Source organism: Vicugna pacos, chromosome 1 (genome assembly GCF_048564905.1).
Source record: "Vicugna pacos chromosome 1, VicPac4, whole genome shotgun sequence".
Lineage (NCBI taxonomy): Eukaryota > Metazoa > Chordata > Mammalia > Artiodactyla > Camelidae > Vicugna > Vicugna pacos.
In genome coordinates, this window is record NC_132987.1 from 39,730,169 (window position 1) to 39,751,816 (window position 21,648).

The 21,648-nt window shown below is 36.9% G+C and overlaps 1 protein-coding gene across 12 annotated transcripts in view; it reads right to left on the bottom strand.

Moving 5' to 3' along the window:
• ZBBX (zinc finger B-box domain containing) overlaps positions 1 to 21,648 on the bottom strand; it is a 121,192-nt gene that overhangs the window by 54,351 nt on the left and 45,193 nt on the right. For all 12 annotated transcript variants that reach the window (XR_012072338.1, XR_012072337.1, XR_012072341.1 and 9 more), the window contains 3 exons: positions 14,287 to 14,445; positions 9,653 to 9,818; positions 1,685 to 1,805 (listed from right to left, as the gene is read on the bottom strand). Coding sequence is in view for 1 of the 12 variants with exons in the window: in XM_031679641.2 (XP_031535501.2) it covers positions 1,685 to 1,805; positions 9,653 to 9,818; positions 14,287 to 14,445 (446 nt within the window). In the remaining 11 variants the exon portion in view is untranslated. The remainder of the gene's footprint in view (positions 1 to 1,684; positions 1,806 to 9,652; positions 9,819 to 14,286; positions 14,446 to 21,648) is intronic.

Below are 21,648 nucleotides of genomic sequence, written 5' to 3' on the forward strand. Positions count from 1 at the left end.
GGCACCACTGTTTTGTTAAAAGATCATGCCACATAAATAAAGAATGAAATACATTTTAGAATAGGATCACCTCACCAGAGTTTCCTCTTTTAAAATTTAAACAAGTATTTATTGACCACTGATCAATTCGTTGGGGAAAACCAGACTGACCAAGTAATTCTTGCAATGAGTGGTAAATTTATTCTGTGAATCGGTATTAGGCTGCTAGCATCAGAATCACCAAGGAAGATCTTTTTAAAGGCACAACCTCATATTAAGATCACTATCAAAATCTATCAACACTTATGTATTGGCAGGTAAGATACAAAAAAGTTACTATCCAAATCGGAAAAGAAATACAAAAACAACATGCGATAGAACATGTATTTATAAGCCTGTTGAGCTTTTCATAAACGACAATTATAGGCACAAGTGAAATCTAAACTATGATTAAGGTTATCAATATAGGAAACTTTTCTGAAGCACAGGATCAGAAAGCCATCACAAATTTGTGAATTGCAAATGAATTGCTCTACAGTAGCATCTGTAATTAAGAAATAAAGCATTAACTTAAAAAATGATTACCATTAAAAAGTAGCTGTGGAAATACGACCCTGGTGAATACATTCACTAACCAGTCTTCCTTGCTAAGGAAATTTGCCAGCATTCAGTATTCAGCGAGCTCAATATTCATGTACCCACATTTAAAGCTTCTTGGATATGTCTAAGCACAAATGATGGTGGTCACTGAATAACAAAATGGTGCTTCTTTTATTGTATAAGAAACTCCATATGAAAGGCCTTGAAAGGCAGCCACTAAAAAAGACAAGTGACCTTCGGGTTACTTTATGTACCAATTCCTAAGCTAGAAAGAGGCAACTACCGATATACACTACTAAGTTTCACACCTGGAAGACTGTTATGGGCATCATACTTTGAAAGAGATACAGACAACTTGGATAGTAGTTACATGGGAATACCCAGGATAGTGTATGAATGAACTTAAAGTTCTGCCACATAAACCACCATGAGATACAACTACCCATCTATTAATGTCACTGCCAAAAGAAAAAAAAAAAAAAACCTGAAAACACCAGGTACTGGCAAAGATGGAGAGCAGCTAGAACTCTCACACGTTGCAGGAAGAAATGCAAAACTGTGCAGTCACAGTGGAAAACAGTTTGCCAGTTTCTCGTCAAGATAAACACATAAATACCACACAACCCAGCCATCCTGGTCCAAGTATTTACCCAAGGAATTAAAAACTTACATTCAAACAAAAACCTAAATGCCAATGTTTGTAACAGGCTTAGTCATAATTGTCAAAAACTAGAAACCAGCAGGACGTTGTTTAACATCACGATGACGAAATACTGCTCTACAATAAAAAGGAAAGGGCTCTGATTTACTAAAGAAGATAAATGAATCTTAATACATTTTGCCAAATTAAGGACATGAAGGGCTACACATTATGTGATTTCATATACATGACATTCAGAAAAAAAGCACATGTATAAAAATGCATTATATTCATAAACAGAATTAAAGTTCTTATTAGAACAGAAGGGATTTAATATTGCTTTAAAATTATTTAGGCAAATGTGAAGCACATTTATAAAATTGCTACCAAAAAGCATGTCACACAAGCAAGGAACATTCATAGCTTTTACATATCTTACTAATAATGGAAAAATTCTGAACATACCTTCTGTGTTTTTTAAGCCATAATTTTTCCATATAGGATAGGCTGTCTTCTTTAAATTCAATTGTAAGTGGTTCTGTCCAAATTTTCAGATTAGTTTGTACTTCACATTCTCCCAACGAGTCTATAAAAATAAACATTATCATAATTAATGTAACCTAGTCTATAAATTACCACATCTCTCAAGATATAGAACTCATCATTTTTTTGAGGCAAATGTGCCTTGATTTTTATCTATATAATCAATAGTTCTAGGCTTAAATGATGCAAAAGTGTTAAATATTGGTGATTTATTATATGACTGTATAGACAGTTCCTTTCAATAATCCTTTGAAATGAAAAAAATCTTATGATTCACAAGGTTTTTAAAGGGACTAATCACTTTAAATGATAAATACAAATAGATTCATTATATATTCTATAAACACACACACATAAAGGTATGTACTATAGCCACTGACAATAATATTTACACATTATGGGAAACAGAAAATAAATAACTCAGAATGGCACCTGGAGGAGACAACTGTTCTCATGAATTTATATCTACATGGCAATTTACTTCCAGATGCTTAAGATGTTTCTGAAGTACTACTAAATTAAAATCACTACTCAGAGATATTTTAAACTGATGGAGACTTCTGGGAAAGAAAGCGGTATAAATCCAGAATTACTAGTCCCTCCAACCTCCTAGATATGACCCCTCTCTCCAAACTGATCATCACAGGAAGAAAAGTGTTGGAGAAAATAGGGAAGTAGTAAAGAGGGGAAAAAAGTATTTTTATAGACTAAGGCTAGAGAATAATCCCGAGTTCGTACTGTGGGCTTTAATGAACAGCTTTCAGGAGCAGCCACATGCCAGCAATAGAAATAAACCAAAAGAATGTAAGTCACCCGACGCCTGTTTCCCCTGAAGTGTAGAGCAGTGCTGAAGAAAGCAGCTGGAGGATGTTCTGAGAAACACTGCCGGAATGCATTACCTGAAAGAGCAGGTGTTAAGGCCAAGAGCAAGTCCTAGGGGAAAGGAGAGCCCTCCACTGTGAGGCCCCCTTTTCACAAGAAAATGAAACACTTCTTAGGAGGAAAGGAAGAAGAAAATGGGGACTCGCTTTTTTTCTGCCTAGGTCTTTGAGAAGAGCCACTTGGTTTGAGTGATAACCCCCACACCTAAAAGGATGAGCAGGAGGGAGGAGATGAAGCGGCTGGCCTGCGGGCCACTCTTCCCCCATCACCAGTGGCACCACTCCTGGAAATAAAGATGGCAGGTGGCTTGCATTAACTTGCCTGTGAATCTGTTAACAACTAGACTTCCCTGGCAAACTGATGAATGATATTTTCTAGAAAAAGGGTCTTTAGCTATGTAACGTATTTAGCAGGATAACCTTTGCTTCAAAGTGCTTATAGAAGACAAATCTAGAACACACTGATTTATGAGGCATGTCTCCCTGGAAAATGACACATGATCTGTATCTCTTAGGTTTTGGTTTTTCTCCCTTGTGTAATGGCTCCCTGGCTACACGTTCTTTTGGGTGTGTGTGAGAATTTTTTAAACACCTTTATTGTGGTATGGTTCCTGTACAGTAAACTACACATATTTCAAATGTACAATTTGATGGATTTTGATAGATGTATACACCAATGAAACTACTGAGAATTTCTGTGAGATGCCCCATCATTCAGATTGATGGGGTTGTGGGTATTTTCCTTAATAGACAGTGCAAAAGTCCTTAGGTAAAAATTTGCCTGAGATGTCTGAGGAACAGCCAGGAAGCTGGTGTGGCTGAAACGGAACAAGCCAAGGGGAGAGTAGCAGAAGATGAGATCACAGAGGTAGGAACTTCAGAAGAAGAGGTATTTTTAAAATTTTATTTATTTATTTTCGATGGAGGCACTGGGGATTAAACCCAGGACCTCGTGCATGCTAAGCATGCACACCATCATTGAGCTATTTCTCTCCCTGCCAGGAACTTCAAGTTACATTGAACCTTCTACACCAGTGTAAGTACTTGCCTTTCACGCCGAAGGAAGGCAGACTTTAGAGTACACTAAAATAAAGTCAAGTTAGAAATCGGTAACAGAAATAATTAGAAAACTTGAAAATTCAAAGTTATTCAATGTTATTAAGTTAAATGGCCAAGAAACACAGAAAATGTACTCAGTCATTCGTAATGAGACACGCAAATTAAACACACAATTTTACCTCTATCAGACCAGTAAAAATTTAAATCTGACAATTTAAGTGTTGGTGATAATGGAAAGCAGCCAAACCTCTGAAACACTGCAGGTGGGAGCAAGAACAGACACAAATACTTTGGTAAATAACTCAGCTGTGTCTGTATAGCTGAAGACATGTACCACCTGTGACCCACTCTTCTACTCCCAGGAATAGACACCTAGAAATGGATGCACATGTGCGCCAGGAGATCTGTGTAAGAATATTCTTAAGAGCAATGGTGGGGTTTCCTGGTAGGGTTAAGGGAACAAGTAATGTTGAAGCAGTCAGAAACACAAAATAATGGGAAGCTGTTACCAACCCTAGGCTTGAGAGGAAAAACTACGAAAAGTCATTGAAAGCAATGCCTGTGGATAAAAGGTCATCTGAGTGTTGCTTTGTAATGTAAGTAGAGAATGTAGTCACTGCAAAATCTCAGCACATCAAGGAGAGGGAGAGTAATTACTTATCCCTCTTTCTTCCCCAAAATGGGAATCAACCCAACAACCATCAATATTTAAACAGGTAAACAGTGGTATATTCATATAACAGAAGACAGTTCAGCAGTGAAAATGAGTAAAATACAACCATGCACAACTTTAAGGGTAAATCTCAGTAAATAGTATTGAATAAATTAAAAAGTTGTGAAAGAATACATACACTAGCTTTCTACTTACATATTATGCAAATACATGCAAACTTAACTACACACTGTTGAGACATGCACATACGCAGTAAGCTGCAAGGAAATCAAAGGAATGAAAAACACAAATCCAGGCTAGTAATAATCTCTTCTAGGGAAGGGAAGAGGGAGAGAACAGGCACTTATTGTTTTGTTTTTCTCCATAAGCTATATAAATTTTACAACTGTTCTTCTGTATCTACTTAATATCTTAGGGAAAGGAAAATATTTACAAACATATACATATAATATACATACACAAAACCAATCATATTTATGATACTCTGGGGCAAAAAAAATCACATATTATACCAACAAAAGTTCTCATCATAATATTTCTGCATGGCAACAACATTGTTGACTCATTTCTGTATTTAAAAACACTATCCTCCATGGGGTTTTATGATAATACACTTTATAACACTCCTCCTGTATCTATGTCAGTCTTTGTCTTCTTTGCAGGCTTGTCTTTCCAGGTCACTAAATGTGATTCCTCTCTAGCCTGTCATGCTACAATCCTGCCCCTCGCTCTCTAAGGTCCAGGCACACACATCTATCTTCAGTTCATTAACACAATATGCTCTCTCCATCATGAAGCCTTTGCGCAAGTTAATTTGTCTTCACTCTCCGAATCATTTTCTAAACCTCAACTCAAATCTTGGCTTCTTAGAAATCCTTCTTTTGATCATCTGCATCAGTCAGGGTCCTGACAGGAAAGAGAAAACTCAAAGGGGTAATTTGAAGATGGTCAAATGAAGGGAAAACTTATAATCATGTCGCAGGGTTAAGGGAACAAGTGATGCTGAAACACTCAGAGACTAAAAATAGTGGGAAGCTGTTACCAACCTTAGGCCTGAGAAGACAAAGGAAGAGAACTGGTGTAAGTAGTCACTGAAAGCAATGGCTGTGGTTGAAAGGTCACCTGAGTGGTGCTAATACACACTCCAAATCTCAGCACATCCAGAAGGAAAGAGAGAGAGTTAACACCTCTGCCTCTTTCTTCTCACCCTTCAATGTTCTGTTAGTGTCTACAGTTGGCCAAACCCAAACAGAAGTCAGAGAACAAGGGAGCTCAGCTGACGCAGTCTCTAGAGATCAGTCCCTAGGGGCACAGAGTAGGGCAGAAATGGAAGAGGATGGACCTGGACAGACAGTCTACTCAGTTTGCATCCAAGCCTCCATTTGTCTCTGTCTGTCTGTCTGTCCGCCTGCCTGTCTCTTTCTCTGAAAACAAACAAAACAAAAAAACAAACTCATATCTGAAGCATAAGGATACACAAAGTTCTACAGCCACTCTGTATCATAGGGAGACCTCAACTTGGTGATACGCCCAACTGAAACCTAAATTGAAATGTTAGATGCCAGTAGTACACTTTATATTAGGTAACAGGAAAAAGAGAGGAGAAAACCAATTACTCAACATAAAACGTAGCTGCTGTGGGTCTCCATTTTGTAGCCGGTTTTGAAGCCTACATTGATTTGATTACCCTAGCTTCCGTCTCCCCCACCCCCCATTCTATGCTCACCTTACTGTCTGCCAACACCTTTGACCTAGTGGGGTGACTCAAATCTCAAAGGATTCAAGACAATAGAAGTCCTCTTTTGGATTCCCACCAAAGTTGGGTTGCCACCTTTTCTTCAATGAACATTATTACTGGACACAGAAATATTGGTAAGTACACCACTGAATGGCTGGCAGATGAAGTCCATCTTATCTTTATTGTGTGATAACAATCCAATTGTTCTCCAGTAATCGTCCTCAAACAACATGGTCAGTACAGTGACCCTGACTGACTATTCATTCAGTGCTGATGAGCCCCAAAATGGCAGTGGGTAGTCTCAGCTTCCTGTTTAATGGAAGTTCTGCTGGAATTTCATGCAATATAGAGAACCCTGTAGGAAAAGCACCCCAAACCCATAAGACATTTCTCAGCTCGAACTCATACTGAACTGAACCTTCAGCAGGCCATTCCACAAAACTATCAAGCCAGCTGGGTAGGGCTGCACACGGCACAACGAGTGGTTTACACAGGTGTTAGCCTATTCTTATACCTCTTTCATAATAAAATGAGTGTCTTACTCTTAGACAATGTTGTGTGCGGTACCATTCTGATAAATAAAGCTTCTGCTGGCAGACACACTACAGGCAGGGAACGCAGATCCTCTTCTGAAATACGGAGCTTTTCCCATGAAGACAAATTACTGTCCTATCCATGATGGAAGGGGTCCAATATAATAATTACGTAACAGATACTCCCTGTTCACCAAATCCACTTAGCATTATGCCACCAATCCAATGGGCAAGCATTATCTTCTGTGCACTATCAAAACAATCAAGGTCCTTTGGGGCTTCATAATGCTAGAAAGCTGGAGAGTTAATGTAGGTCTGGAGTGAGGCTGCAAAGTATACTATTATCTCTGTCATATGATATCAAACTATTTCTGATTATACTTACTGATAGAAATAGAAAAGAATACATTTGCTCTATCAAGGAGCAGCAAACTATAGCCCTTGGGCCAAATCTGGCACACTAATTGTTTTTATGTGGCCTTCAAGTTAAGAGTGGTTTCTACATATTTTAATGGTTGAAAAAAATCAAAAGAAGGATAACATATTGTGACATGTGACAATGATATAAAATTCAAATTTATGTCCACAAACAAGGTTAAATGGGAAAACGGCCACACTCATTTGTTTGAATTTTATCTACGAGTGCTTTCATGATACAATGGCAAAGTTGAGCACTTTTCAATTGCCCTCAAAGCCTAAAATATTTACTGTCACTCTACAGAAAAATCACCCCCTGTGCTAGACCAATAGCTGTCTCCCTCTCCCTGCCACAGAGAACATGTTAGTTTTCTCCAGCAAAGACCCTACATCCAGAAAGGCGACTGTGATCTGTATCGTCATCATCTGATCGTTTACTCTAACTTGAGGTCATTCTCCAAGATCACTGGCTTTTACACCAAATAGGTCAGTTAAATGGAGATATAATAATAAGCAACATTCCTGCATCTTTCAAGTCTCTGATGTTGGCATTAATTTCTAAAATCTCCAGAAATGTGGTATTGCTTCAGGGATGGTATTTTAGCGTGGACGCTGGCAAGGGAGAGAGACAGTTCTAGGGTCTTCTATTTATTTACTACCATAACGACCTTCATGCCACAGGTCAGACTACCAACATAGGGATTCTGCCTGTTACTAAGTATATCCATTCCCAATATATATTCAGGACTGAGGAAAAACCACAGTCCCACAGTTTCAATGCACTATGAGACAGAGTAAAGACAAGACTCTATCTATTTCTTCATCTCCATAAATCCCTAAGACTGACTGGCAGACTATGGTGGTACTTCGGGTCTTCAGGGATAAGTGTAGGTTCAGACCCAGAATCTAATAACCCCTATGAACGTCTGGGTATTGCCTTTCCTCATTGCATGTTTATCCTGGTAAATAACCAGTTCTGCAGTTAAGGCTTAGAGGACGATTCATAGTGTACTCTTGTAGCCAAACTACAAAATCCTGCAAAAGAATTTGATCTTTATCTCTACTAAAAGGCTCCAGATCTGTGAACTGGCTTAGTGCTGGGATCTTTATTAAAACTCTGCATCCCCTGTATGGTGGCTCAGGTTGAGTCTCTGTCCATTAGGTAGAAATTTTCTGCTCAGATAGGAAAAACAGGAGATTGTACAACTTCTTCATTCTTACGTACTCCAGTTAATATCACAGGTTTCTGTGAACAGAAACATCCTGATTACTTGTCTTCCCTGCCCCTTATTTTGGTATTTTTTTTTTACTATGACTTTGATCACTACATGCCAACATCTGGCCTCTACCATTCCACAGTGCCATGAATTTCTGTGGAATCAGGCAGTTAATTCCATTTAAGCATCTCCAGCCACAATCATCTTTAGCCTATGGGGGAAAGCTACAACACATCATTTCTTCTGTTATTTTTAAGTACTGTGTCTTCAAAGTGAACAATCAAAAGGGCATTTCTATAGAAGACTTAGTCTTTTTCAGAGTAGAAAAGTAAAGTAATACATCAAAATATGATAGCACAAACAAAAGAGCACATAAAATAACACAGTCAATGATAATTAAATTGAGATACATACTAAAAAGGGTATGCAAATAAGTCTTGAAAATACTAACAAAATTGATGTATCATGAACAAATGTAGGAAAAATATTTGAAAGAGAACATTATTTAGTAAAAGAATCAAATTCTAATTGGGAAGAAGGTGTGTGATATCTTGACATTTAAAATTATACTATGTTACAAAAGAGGAATAATCAGGAGAGTTCCTTCGTTGGAAAAAAATGAAATAAAAATCATAAAATTAGATGTTGTCAACTAAGTTATATGATTTAAATTTATTATCTAACATTTTATTTTTAACTAAAGTTTTATTTTAAATGAAAAGCAACTGGAAATCTCAACAAGATCCTGAGTAATAAAATTAATAAATTGAATACTTTTGAAAGTATGATTTTCCTCAAAAGATACTGGGAAACTTAAGGCAAAGATACTGTACACTTCAGTCATCTGGATCTTCAATGTCTAAAGCACAGGTGTGAAAATCATCAAGGAAAAATAAAAAGAAATATTTCTTCAAAAAGAAAGAGAAACAAAAGACAAATAATTATTCCCCTGAGCTTCACAGCAGTCCTTGAAATAGATTTCTCAAGACGTATTAATATATTTTTACTTCCCTCTCATAGATCCTCCTGTTTTATGTGTTGTAATTATAGTTCAGTGAAGGAATAGTTGTTCTAGCAAAAATTTTCTGCTAGGAAAGGAGAAGATGAAAGCATTTCTCCCTTCATCTGACTGCCTGAATTTACATAGGAAACAAAGGCAAAATATCCCCAATGCCCAATGTAGGGTTCCATGATTATTTAACCACTAACCAATGGTCAGATAGTGACTACTCTTTTGAAGAGTTATATCAAACTGCTATCACAATGTTAATAGTTTTTGAACACTGCACTTATACTCACAGAATATAGAGAATGGAGAAAAAAATGCAGCTTTATTTTAAAGCATTATTTAAAAAAAAAAAAAAAGCTGTACCTGGTTTTGCTTCATGCTTCTCATCGTCATCCTGATGTCCGGTTCTCCGTTGATTTAAAGCTTCCTGAAAGGATTGGGCAGAAGTTTCCTCATCGGAGAGCTCCTCACGCAAGAGCCAATCTCTTGGGTTTGTATATTGTTCTTTTTTTGTTGTTGAAACATCTACCTAAACCAATCACAAATGTATCTAAGTGTACTTCGCTAGATTTCCTGTATCTTAAAACACAAATAGCATTCATTATTGAGCAGTGTGAACCACACATCATTTTTTTTTACTTAGAATAGAATGTTTTTAAGTTCTATTTATGTGCTTTACTGATTTCTTTAAAACTCTACAGGCAGTTCTAAATGGTCTCTTCAGAAATTATTAAAACTAGAGCCTGGAGGACTGAAGATTTATCATTATGTTATTCCCTCAGTCTTTTCCCTGGAAAGCAGTGATAGCCTTGTATCTAATCCTCCTATTTCTCTAACCTTGTGCTCCCTGAAGCCGCCCCACAGCAGAAAGAGCAGTTTCTTAAAATGTAAATCTGATCATGTCACTCCTCTGCTCAAAACCCTCCAAAGATTCTCTGTGAAACCCTCAGTTCCTTCAAGGACTTGCAAGGCCGTACACAGCCTTGTATTCCCCTGTCTTTTACTTCACTTCCTTCAATTCCCCCCTTCATCCACCTGCTCCAGCCAAACTTATAGTCTGGTAGTTCTGGGAACCTGCCGAGCACATGCTACTCGAGGACCTTGCATTAACTATACCCGCTGCCTGGAATGATACTTTGCCGTATCTTCTTCACACAGCCATTCCACTCATTTCATTAGGTCTCGGCTCAAATGTCACCTACTCAGAGAGTAGGTGATTGATTATACCTTACTGGTGACCCTAAGAATACAGCCCCAGCATCCCCCACTTTCCAAACCCTTATCTGCTTTATTTTTCTCCCAACAACTTATCTCCATGTGAATTTACTCTATATGTTTATTTATTGCCTGTCTCTCCCCATTAAAATGTAATGAGATCAGGAATTTTGTGTGCCCTCAGTGCCAAGAGCAGTGCCTGGCACAAAGCAGGTGCTCATTAAAAGTCAAGTGAATGAATGACAAACTAATTAATGCATATGAAATATTGCATGCTTCTCAGTGTAATGATGGGGGAAAGGATAAATTCAGTACAAAATATAGATACACTGTGAACACACAGAATAAAATAAAGGTAGGATGTGGCAGTTAGTTATTCAGTGAATCAGAGAAAATAGCCAAATCAGGAAACTAAAGCAAAATAAGTTCCACACCAATGCTGAATTATCAAATGTGGCTACCTACACTGATCGAACTGCTAAATCTCCATTGTGTATCTTCTAAACACAAGAGTCGATGTTCAGCCTTTAATTGCAAACTAAACAGGCAGATTGTTAGAGAACAATTGAGAGAAGGTCACACATTTCAATATAAACAGAAAGCATCCGGGGACCGGCAGAGACTATGCTAGCCCTTGACCACAGAAATACAGTGAGTCCACAATAGAAACAGATGTAAGAAGCAGATATTTAACTTAGATAAACAAGAATCCTATGGGCAAAAAGCAGGAGGAACATTTTAGAGAGAGGGAAGGGAACATGTGTTAAGATGTGGAGCACAGAGGCATGGAACTGTACATAGTTCATGTCACTATAGCAAAAATTAGGATATTAGAAAAAATAAAGAGTGGAAAGACAAGGGCAGATCATAAAGGATCTTGCCTGCTATCCAGAGGATATTACACATAAACATACTGGAAACGTAAAGCTACTTTAGAGTCCCATACAGAAGTGTGGGACTCTAAGAAAGAAATTAGGGAATAGTGAATTCGGATGTAAGGAAACCAATTAAAATTTGCATCCATTTGTCAATATCTGTCCACATTACAAATGCATGATCCTCTTCACCTAGGAATTTCAGGACTTTATCGTATGTATATACTTATACATAAATATGAAATAATACTTTTCAAAATAATCCTTTATACTATAGTTAGAGGCAGGGGAAGGACCACAGAAAGTGTCTGTTCTTGCTGGCCTGGGAAGCTAGAGGGGAGGCTGCCACCAACAGTAACATCTATAGCTTTTGGAAAAAGGGTAATGCATTTAGTTTGGAAATACTGAGTCTCAGAAGCATGTGAAAAGGTACTTACAGATATTCAGTAAGCAAATATGTGAGTGTGTGTGTGTGTGTATGCTGTACTAATGAAGAAGAACTGAAAACTCAGTGCTTCATACAAAATGGGTTAAGTATTCTGGTGATTTCAGCAGCTCTTCAGGGCAGCTCCCTTCCAAGCAATGAATCAAAGATATAAGTTGTTTGCATTTTACAGCTATGCCTTTAGGATACTTGGCTTCCACACAGTGGTGATTGGATAGGAAAACGCCAGAGAACTGTACATTGGCTCTTAAATGTTTCAGCCCAGAACTGTCATATGTCACTTCCACTCAGAGCCCCACATGATCCTGTCTGATTCTACAAGGCCTAGGAAATTTGAAGAGCACATGGAATCCAATGTTGTATATCCATTAACCCTCTAGGCCACATGATAACCCTGCAAGGTATGTTTTAATACCCACACTTTCCAGAGGAGGAAACAGAGGACTGAAAGGCTAAGTAAATTGCCTGATGTTACAAAACGGTAAGAAAACCAGAGTTGGTATTTCAAAACCAGGTTTCAGTCTCTAAAGTGGAAGCTCTTCTGTGAACTGCAGCCCTTTCCAAGGATATCCATTGTCTTGAATCCATAAGAAAAGTCCTGAGACAAATATCAGGCTTTAGCATCATTTTTGACTCTTCTGGGCACTCTAATTGCTTGGTGATTCAATTAAAAATCAGATTCTTTGGCCCTAACCTAGATGTAAAAAAATCAAAATTTGAATGGCAGAGCAGGAATACAGATTTTTAACAAATGCATGCCTATTGCAGTTGGAGAACCACTGCCCTTCAGCATAGACGACTCCCAGGCAGCTGAGAGGGTCTCTCTTCAGCGTGTGCACTGTGCACAGTTGGGGGCACTCCTCAGCGTGGGCAGCAGTGACGCCCAGCCAGGAATGCTCACCGGAACTGAGCCGTTGTTAAAGCCACACACATTGGGACCCACCCAGTTATGTGTGCATCTCTAATGTTTCTCCAGCTGATTCTAACGTCCTCTCCTGGATGAAACCGCTGAATTAACGGTTTTTAAGTTAAGACAAGAACTGGAGGGTCTGTACAGCATACACAGTTACCAATGGGGACAAGAGGCAGCGTTTATTGTCGGGATTGAAAGCACAGGCAAAGGAGCGCACTCTAGAGCTTTCCAGTGCAGCCAATTACTTAACTCCCCTCTGCCTTCCTCACCTGTTAAATGAGGTATTGATAATGCAGAACTTGTATGGTTGCTGTGATTACTGGATAAGATAAAGCAATTAAAGGACAAAGCACAATGCCTAGCATAAGGTGTTTAATAAATGTTAGCTGCTGATTTATCACTATTTCTGCTGCTAAGATAAATTAGATAAATTGGCAAGTATGAAGGAGAAACCCTTAAAACCACCGCATCTGGGGAGTGATTAAAAGCAGGTAATTTGGAGTCACATGGTCTGTGTTCAAATCTAAGCCCCACTAGCAATGACACCTTGGGCAATCTGAACAAACTGCACTCTGCCACTATCTTCTCCTCTGAAAAAAAAGAAGTAATTTTCAAAAGGCTAAAAAAGAGAAAATACACATGAAATATGTAAGATGGTATCTGGCACATAGCTGGTCCTTAGTACGGTATTAGTCTAACAATAAGGCTGTAATTCACCCAGTTGATTCTTCACAAGCATCGTTGGCAGGTCTACCAGCAAAATTCATGCCAGCAGGCTAACCCCCCTGGACAGCTCAAGCACAGTTCCTCTGCTGTAAAGCGGTCCTGCTGACACAGAGCACACCTTCTTGTACATCCCACGAGCATGGGTTTCAAACTCAACAGACTGAATTTCAAGTTTGACTCTGTCACAAAGCAACAAGCCCTGTAACTCTGGCCAAGCTACGATTTCTGAAAGACCACGGAAAGGTGAGCAGCATCTAAAAGAATAAGGACTATTACAAGGATCAAAATTTGAGGAATTTTGTTTCTTGCTAAAGAATCAACACAATTTAATCAACAATTAAAATACAGACGTGAGCTGATGAAAGCTTATCTGGCACGCCGCAGGATCAGTAACCAAGCTGACCGACCACCACATTGTGGTATAAATCTGATTTTAGATAATTGAATCACCTGCCACCTAAAACACTTGGCAAAGTTTTATATTTTTAGCCTCACGGAGAACCTGATCAATATAAAGTTATTATATTTCATTGTGTTGTTTTTTTTTTTTTCCGTTTCTCCCAAATATTCATTCCCTGATGTGGTGAAAATGCCTGAAAAGCAATATGGTCAAAGGATCATTCATCAAAAAACCAGTAACCAGTGAAATCAAAGCAATCTCTTTAAAAGGATTTTTACAGTGTTAGATTAATTTTAAAAATCCTATTAAACAACAAAGTGATTAAATAATCTTCAAAACTCTGCAGCTCTAGTTAAGTACATGAATGACAGTCTCCATGCTCATGTATGACAGAAAATGTCTCCCATATTTTCCTCAGCTTACCTCAGAGCTGCTCCACTGCAGAAGAGGAGATTTGGGTTTATTCTTACTTTTACTAATCTCTTTTGTAGAACGAGTCTCTCCTTTGGGTTCATCTGGATTAACTTCCTTTATAAACCGATGGGCAACATCCAATACATTGGATAATATTTGAGACTTTGCCTATTACAGAAAAAAAACCCAGGAATAAAAAGCCTTATATTGTCAGCCTAAGCAATTTAGATACATCAAAACATATTTGCGTTATCCTATGACTGGTAAAATTCAACGCACTTTATTTAATATTTAAAACTACAAATTGCTGTTTAAATCAAACAATAGAATAGTGAAAGCTACCATCTACTGAGGGGCTAGTTTGAGTTCAGACTATCCTAAGTATCTTAAAAACATGGCATTTAATCCTCAAGTCAACTCTAAAGCATATTTTTATCTCTGTTTTAGGGATACAGAAACCAAAGCTGTGAGGGTTTAAATAACTTGTCCTTGGTCATATGGTGAGTGGGTGGCAGAGCTGGGAAGTGACCCCAGGTGTGTATAATTCTAATGACTCATAGCCTTTCCACTATATCGACCCCAAATAGATAGATGTGCTATTTTGTGCACATCATGGATAAAGAACTAAATATAGCTAATCTAGTGGGAGCCTGAATAAGCAGTAATGAGTATTTTCTTGGTGATAAAGCATCTTTACAAAGTATTAACTATTCAAAAGTGCACGTCAGGAAGTGCCCCTGCCTGCGGTTCCCTATTGTCATGCCTTTGCTCGTGAGCTTCACTTACCAGGAAGGTCCTCCCTCCTCTGTGACCTTTGCCTGGCGACTGACCTCGCCTTCTGGATTGACCGCAAATTACTCCCACCTTTTCCTGCGCTCCTCCCCAAACTGAGCGAGGTGCCCAACCTCTGTACCCTCTTCTTACCCCAAGGGGATCGCTATCAGCCCACACAATATTGATTTTACATCATCTTTTGATGTCCATCTACCCCACCATACCATGAAATCTCACAGAAGGAAACAATCATGTCTTAAATCTTTGATGGCTACCACAGTGCCTGGCAAATAGCACATGGCAAAATAACGTAAAAATATGGTGCTGGGAAATTGAGTAAAACTAACTTCTCTTTTCTGATTTCAAAAGACCTTTTTACTTGGCATAAAAAAACGCCTTGGAAATCTGTTTTGTTTGTCGAGGGTGGATGCAGTTTTTAAATGTTTCGAAACAGCTGTTTCCATCTTCTTTGTTTAAAAAAACAGAAAAAAGCTTAATCATGGAGGCCTGACGTGAAAGAAGCAAACCAGGCAGGAGTTATCACCACTCCTCGTCTCCCCCCTGTTGTATGCGCACTGAGGAGCTGGTAAAGACTTGAAATGAAGGTCTAAGTTGCAGATAAGAAGGTGCTGGGGCAGGGAGAGAAAGAATGGCAGAAATAAAATTAAGTGGAAAAAAGATTTTTAAAACCTTATTAAGTGCCTTCAAGTGGCTGGAAAAGAGCAGGCAAATCTCAGGAAGGCCCTGTTTTCTGAGGGATCTCCTATCAGCAGTAGCCCTGGTTTGCCCAAGGTCTGTAGGATTCTGGATCCCATCTGAGCTTGAGCCAAACTCCAGAGGTCTGATGCAGGAAAAATGGGTGCATTTCATTGTTCACAAATTAAACCTGAATAAAGCTGATTTATCAAGAAAATGAAAAGGAAATTAGGCCAATGGTAATGCTTCATTTTTTCCCAGAAAAATGCATTTTAACAAAATTTTTTTAGTCTTAGTAATCCAATCTAAGCCTGAGTTTAAATTACCTAGAATGAAGTACTGTAGATTTCAAAAGTGGTTAAAGTTTCTAGTTTATACTTTGTATTTTTTAAATATCAAAAAATATTAATTTTATATAAAATTATCAAAGGGGGTTATCATTCAAATATATATATTCAAATAACACAAAACAAAGAGTATTCCTGTCCTAATATGAATCTTGCTATCAATGTTTCAATTTTTGTAACATTTTTAGGTAGCATATTAAAAGACTGAAATGGTCAATAAAAATGATTTTATTCTCAAGTTAAATTTACTGCTAAAAAATAAGATAAATACCATGATATGACTTATAAATTGAAATCCTATACCTAAATGTCTTAAAATTCTGTTAACTCAATATAAGTAAAATGCCAATACATGTGAATTTTCTTTCCCACCACATCTTACATTTAAATATTACTGTTCTTGGTTCTAAGAGTATATATGTATACTCTATTTTTCTCATTCTTAAAACAATCATGCAAGGACAGAGAACAGATATTATGAGCTCCACTATTTAGCCAAGAACATCCAAGTTCATAAAGCTTTGGTCAAAGCCAAGTGGATACAAAATGTTGGCGCTTGAGTTAGAATCAAGGTCTTCCTTTTCCAGGCTAATCTCCTTCCCTACTGAATTACGTTAACATAGAAAATGGGTCTTACTTTTGATTTTTTGAAACTTAAAATTATTAATTTCTCTCTAAATGTCCCTTCCATTTAAAAGAAAAAGAAAACTACATACATCATGAAATGATTACCACAATAAGTTTAACGAACATCCATCATCTCATATAGATATGAGGAAAGAAATAGAAAAAACATTTCTCCTTATGAGAACTCTTAGGACTGACTCTCTTTTATATATAACATACAACAGTGCTAATTATACATACAATTGCTTGTACAGAGATCAGACTGCTGAGTTTTGTTCTTAATTCATTGTGCTTATTTATTTTCATGTTGGATCAAACACAAGAAAATTAAAGGGAGGAACAGAGATTCTCCTTTCACTTATCTCATTTACATATTACAGGGGAGAGGTGAGTTAGATGGCAACATGAACTTTGAAAAAACAAAACTTTTGAACAACAAAGTTTAAAATATTCTGTAAGTTAAACAAGATTACACTGTATAGCACAGGGAAATATACACAAAATGTTATGATAAATCACAGAGAAAAAAATGTGACAATGAGTGTGTATATGTCCATGTATGACTGAAAAATTGTACTGAACACTGGAATTTGACACAACACTGTAAAATGATTATGAATCAATAAAAATGTAAAAAAATAAATAAATAAAAAAAAATAAAATATTCTGTAAGAGTAGAATTACAGAACAAACTCAAGCTATCTATCTCCTAAGAGGTGTAAGGTTTAACAGAATCATTAATATTAGAAATTCATCAAAGTACTATATAAATGGTTTTTATAATACTTAGAAGTCCCTAGCTATGTGAAAAATACATCACACATATGTTATTTTTAACAACTTTAATTCTTCCAATGAGTATGGAATATCTTTCCAGTTTTTGTGTGTCTTCTTCAGTTTTTTTCAAAAATATCTTACTAGTTTTTCAATGCATAGGTCTTTTACCTCCTTGGTTAAATTTATCCCTAGTTATTTCACTCTTTTTGTTGCAAGGGTAAAAGAATTGTTTCCTTAATTTCTCTCTTTTGGTTTGTTGTTAGTGTACAGAAACACAACCTTTTTTTCAATATTGCTTGCAGATTTACAGTATTCATTTATTATTTCTGATAGTCTTTCAGTGAAGTCTTTAGGGTTTTCTATAAATAAAACTATCCACAAATAGTGACATTTTTACTTCTTCCTTTCCACTTTAGGTGTCTTTTATTTCTTTTTCTTATCTAATTGCTCCGACTAGGACTTTCAATACTACCTTAAGTAAGAGTAGTATGAGGGGGCATCCTTATCTTGTGCCTCATCTTAGAGGGATAAGCTTTCAGGTTTCCATCATTGAGCATGATGTTAGCTGTGAGTCTGTCACATATGGCCTTTATTATGTTCAAGTATATTACTTGTATACACATTTTATTGAGAGTTTTTATCACAAATGATGTAGAATATTATCAAATGCTTTTTCTGCATCTATTGAGATGATTATTTGATTTTTATCCTTCTTTTGTTAATGTAATACATCATGTTGATTGATTTGTCAGTGTTGAATCATTTTTGCATCCATGGAATAAATCCCACTTGATCATTGTGTATGACCCTTTTAATGTATCATTGTATTTGGTTTGTTAATACTTTGTCAAGGATTTCTGCATCTATGTTCATCAGAGATATTGGCCTGTAATTTTACTTTTTTGTGTTGCCCTTGTCTGGTTTTTGGTACCAAGGTAGTGTTGGCATTGTAAAATAAGTATTCACTCCTCTTCAATTTTTTGGAAGAGTTTGAGGACAGGTATAAAATCTTCTTTGAATGTTTGGTAGAATTCACTTGTGAAGCTGTCCAGGCCTGGACTTCTGATTTTTGGAAGGTTTTTGATTACTGTTCCAATATTCTTACTAGGGATTGGTCTATTCAAATTTTCAATTTCTTCATGATTCAGTCTTGGAAGGTTGTTTGATTCTAAGAATTTGTCCATTTCTTCTAGGTTGTCCTATTGTTGGAGGATAGCTGTTCATACTATTTTCTCATAATCCTTTGCATTTCTGTACTATCCATTGTAATTTCTAGTCTTTTGTTTCTGATTTTATTCATCTGAGCCTTCTCTTTTTTCTTAGTGAATCTAGATAAACATGTGTCAAGTTTTTATCTTTTCAAAGAGCAAGCTCCAAGTTTCATTGACCTTTCCTATTGCCTAAAGTCTCTATTTTCATCCTGATTTTTATTATTTCCTAATTTTTACTGATTTCGGGCTTCATTTGTTCTTTATTTTTCCTAGTTCCTTTAGGTGTAAGGCTAGAACGTTTATTTGAGAATTGTTTTGTTTCTTCAGGTAGGCTTGTAGTGCTGCAAACGTGTCTTACAGGACCACTCTTGCTGCATCCTATAGATTTTGGTAGGTCATACTTTCATTTTTATTTGTCTTCAGGTTTTTAAAACTTTCTCCTTTGATTTCTTCACTGACCTAATAGTTGTTCAGTAGCAAGTTGTTTACTCTCCATCCATTTGTGATTTTTCCAGTTTTCTTCTTGTAGTTGATTTCTAGTTTCATACTACTGTCATCAGAAAAGATGCTTGATATGATTTCAGTCTTCTTAAATGTATTCAGATTTGTTTTGTGCCCAAACATATGATCTATCCCTGAGAAAGCTCCATGTGCATTTGAGAAGAATGTGCACTCTGCTGCATTTGGATGAAATGTTCTGTACAAATCCATCCAATCTGTCTGGTCTAATGTTTCATTTAAGGTTGCTGTTTTCTTGACTTTCTATCTGGTTGACTTTCCATTGATGTAAGCAGGGTGTTAAAGTTTCCTTCTTGTAACTAGTATTGAATTGTTGTCAATTTCTCCCTTTGGGTCTGTTAATAATTGTTTTATATATTTTGGTGCTTCTACGTTAGGTGTACATATATTAGTAAATGTATCTTCTTAATGAATTGTCCCCTTTATCATTTATATAATGTCCATATTGGTCTCTTGTTACCTTTTTTTGGCTTGAAGTTGATTTTGTCCTTGTATGTGTTTGCTTACAATCACTTTCTTTTGGCTGCCATTTGCTTGGAGTATCATCTTCCATCCCTTCATTTTAAGCCTGTGTTTGTTTTTAGCACTGAGATAAGTCTCCTGGAGACAGCAAATAATTTGTCCTTGTCTTTTAATCCATCTAGCCACTCTGTCTCTTTTGATTGGTGAATTCAATCCATTTACATTAGGGCCATTACTGAGAGATGAGGACTTAGTACAGACGTTTTATCTTTTGTTTTCTGGTTGCTCTACATCTCCACTGTTTCTTTTTCCTTGTGTTTCTGTCTGCCATTTTACTTTGGTAGTTTTCTATGGTGTTTTTCACGGTTTCCTCTTGTTTTATGTTTTATGACTCTGCTCTAGATTTATTGTTGTGGTTACCATGAAGTTTATATAAAAGTCTCAGATAAAATTGTCCTTTCTCTGCTAATAGCATATTATCTTCATTTGCCTATTCAGATTCCATTCTTTTCCTCTTCCCCTTTATGTTTTTGTTGTCTCAAAATATCCATTTTTATGCTGTGAGTTTGTAACCAAACTGAAGCTTCTACAGTTATTTTTACTGCTTTTTCCCCTTTAATCTCTATGCTATAATAAGTGCCAGTTGCAATTTTCTGATCCTGATTATTATTTTACTCAAAGTTTTGTATACCTTTGCCTTCTCATTTCAGGTAGAATTCCTTTAACATTTTTTGTAAGGCAGGTCTAATGGTGATGAATTTCCTCAGCTTTGTTTGTCTGGGAAAGCTTTTATTTCTCCTTCATATGTGAAAAGTAACTTTTCTGGAAAAAGTATTCTTGGCTGACAGTATTTTTCTTTCAATATTTTGAGTATGTTATTCTACTCTGTCCTGGCCTATATCTGCTGAGAAATATGCTGATATTCTGATGCAGGTTATCATCATCTTTTCCCCTGGTAGCCTTAAAAATTCTTTATCATTGACTCTTGATGATTCTAATACAATGTGCCTTGGAAAAGGTCTTTTGGACTGAGGTAATTAGGTGTTCTCTTTGCTTCATGGACTTGTATCTCCAGATCATTCTCCAGATTTGGGAAGTTTTCAGCTATTTTTTCTTAAAATAAACTCTGTGCTCCCTTCTCCCTCTCTTCTCCTGCTGAGATACCCATTATCCTTATGCTGTCCTTCGTAATGGAGTCGGACAGTACTCATAGAATTTCTTCCTTTAAAAAAAAAACTTAGTTCTCTCTCCTCTTCTACCTGAAATATTTCTTTATTTATATCTTTGAGCTCACTGATTCTATTTCCTATATGGTCTCTACCTCCAGTGCTTTCTAATGCATTCTTCATCTCATTGAGTTCTTTGGCTCTAGAATTTGTTTGTTCTGTTTTCAGAGTTTTAGTTTTGTTAAAATACTTCATCTGTTCATTAATTTTATTCTTGAGTTCATTGAACTCCTTTTCTGAATTTCCTTGAAACTCACTGAGTTTCCTCACGACAACTATTTTGAATTCTCTATCCGTTAGATTGCATTATTCAATAACTTTAAGTCTGATTTCTAGATAATTGTCAGTTTCTTTTTGTGATACTGTGTTATCATGGTTTTTCATGATGTTTGATGAGCTGCTCCTTTGTCAGTGCATTTGAAGTAATAAACAACTTTCTTATTTATACAAAGTTGTTTTTAAATTTAGATTCTAATAATTAAAGGCCTCGTTATTCAAGGCCTTTCTTTTGTTTTTCAGTAGGTGGTACTATAGCACAAGCTTCTGGTTTCTCATACCTGAACTGCCTCTGGCTATATTTGAGAATGGGTGTCCTCAGCACCTAAGTTGTCCGTGTTTGTAACTCCGGTTTTGCTGCTGCCTTGCTGCTGCCAGTGTCACTGCTATCACTAGCATCGCCACTAGGGGCGCCAGGGTAGCAGGAGTCATGAGCACATTGCTGCATCTGGGGTT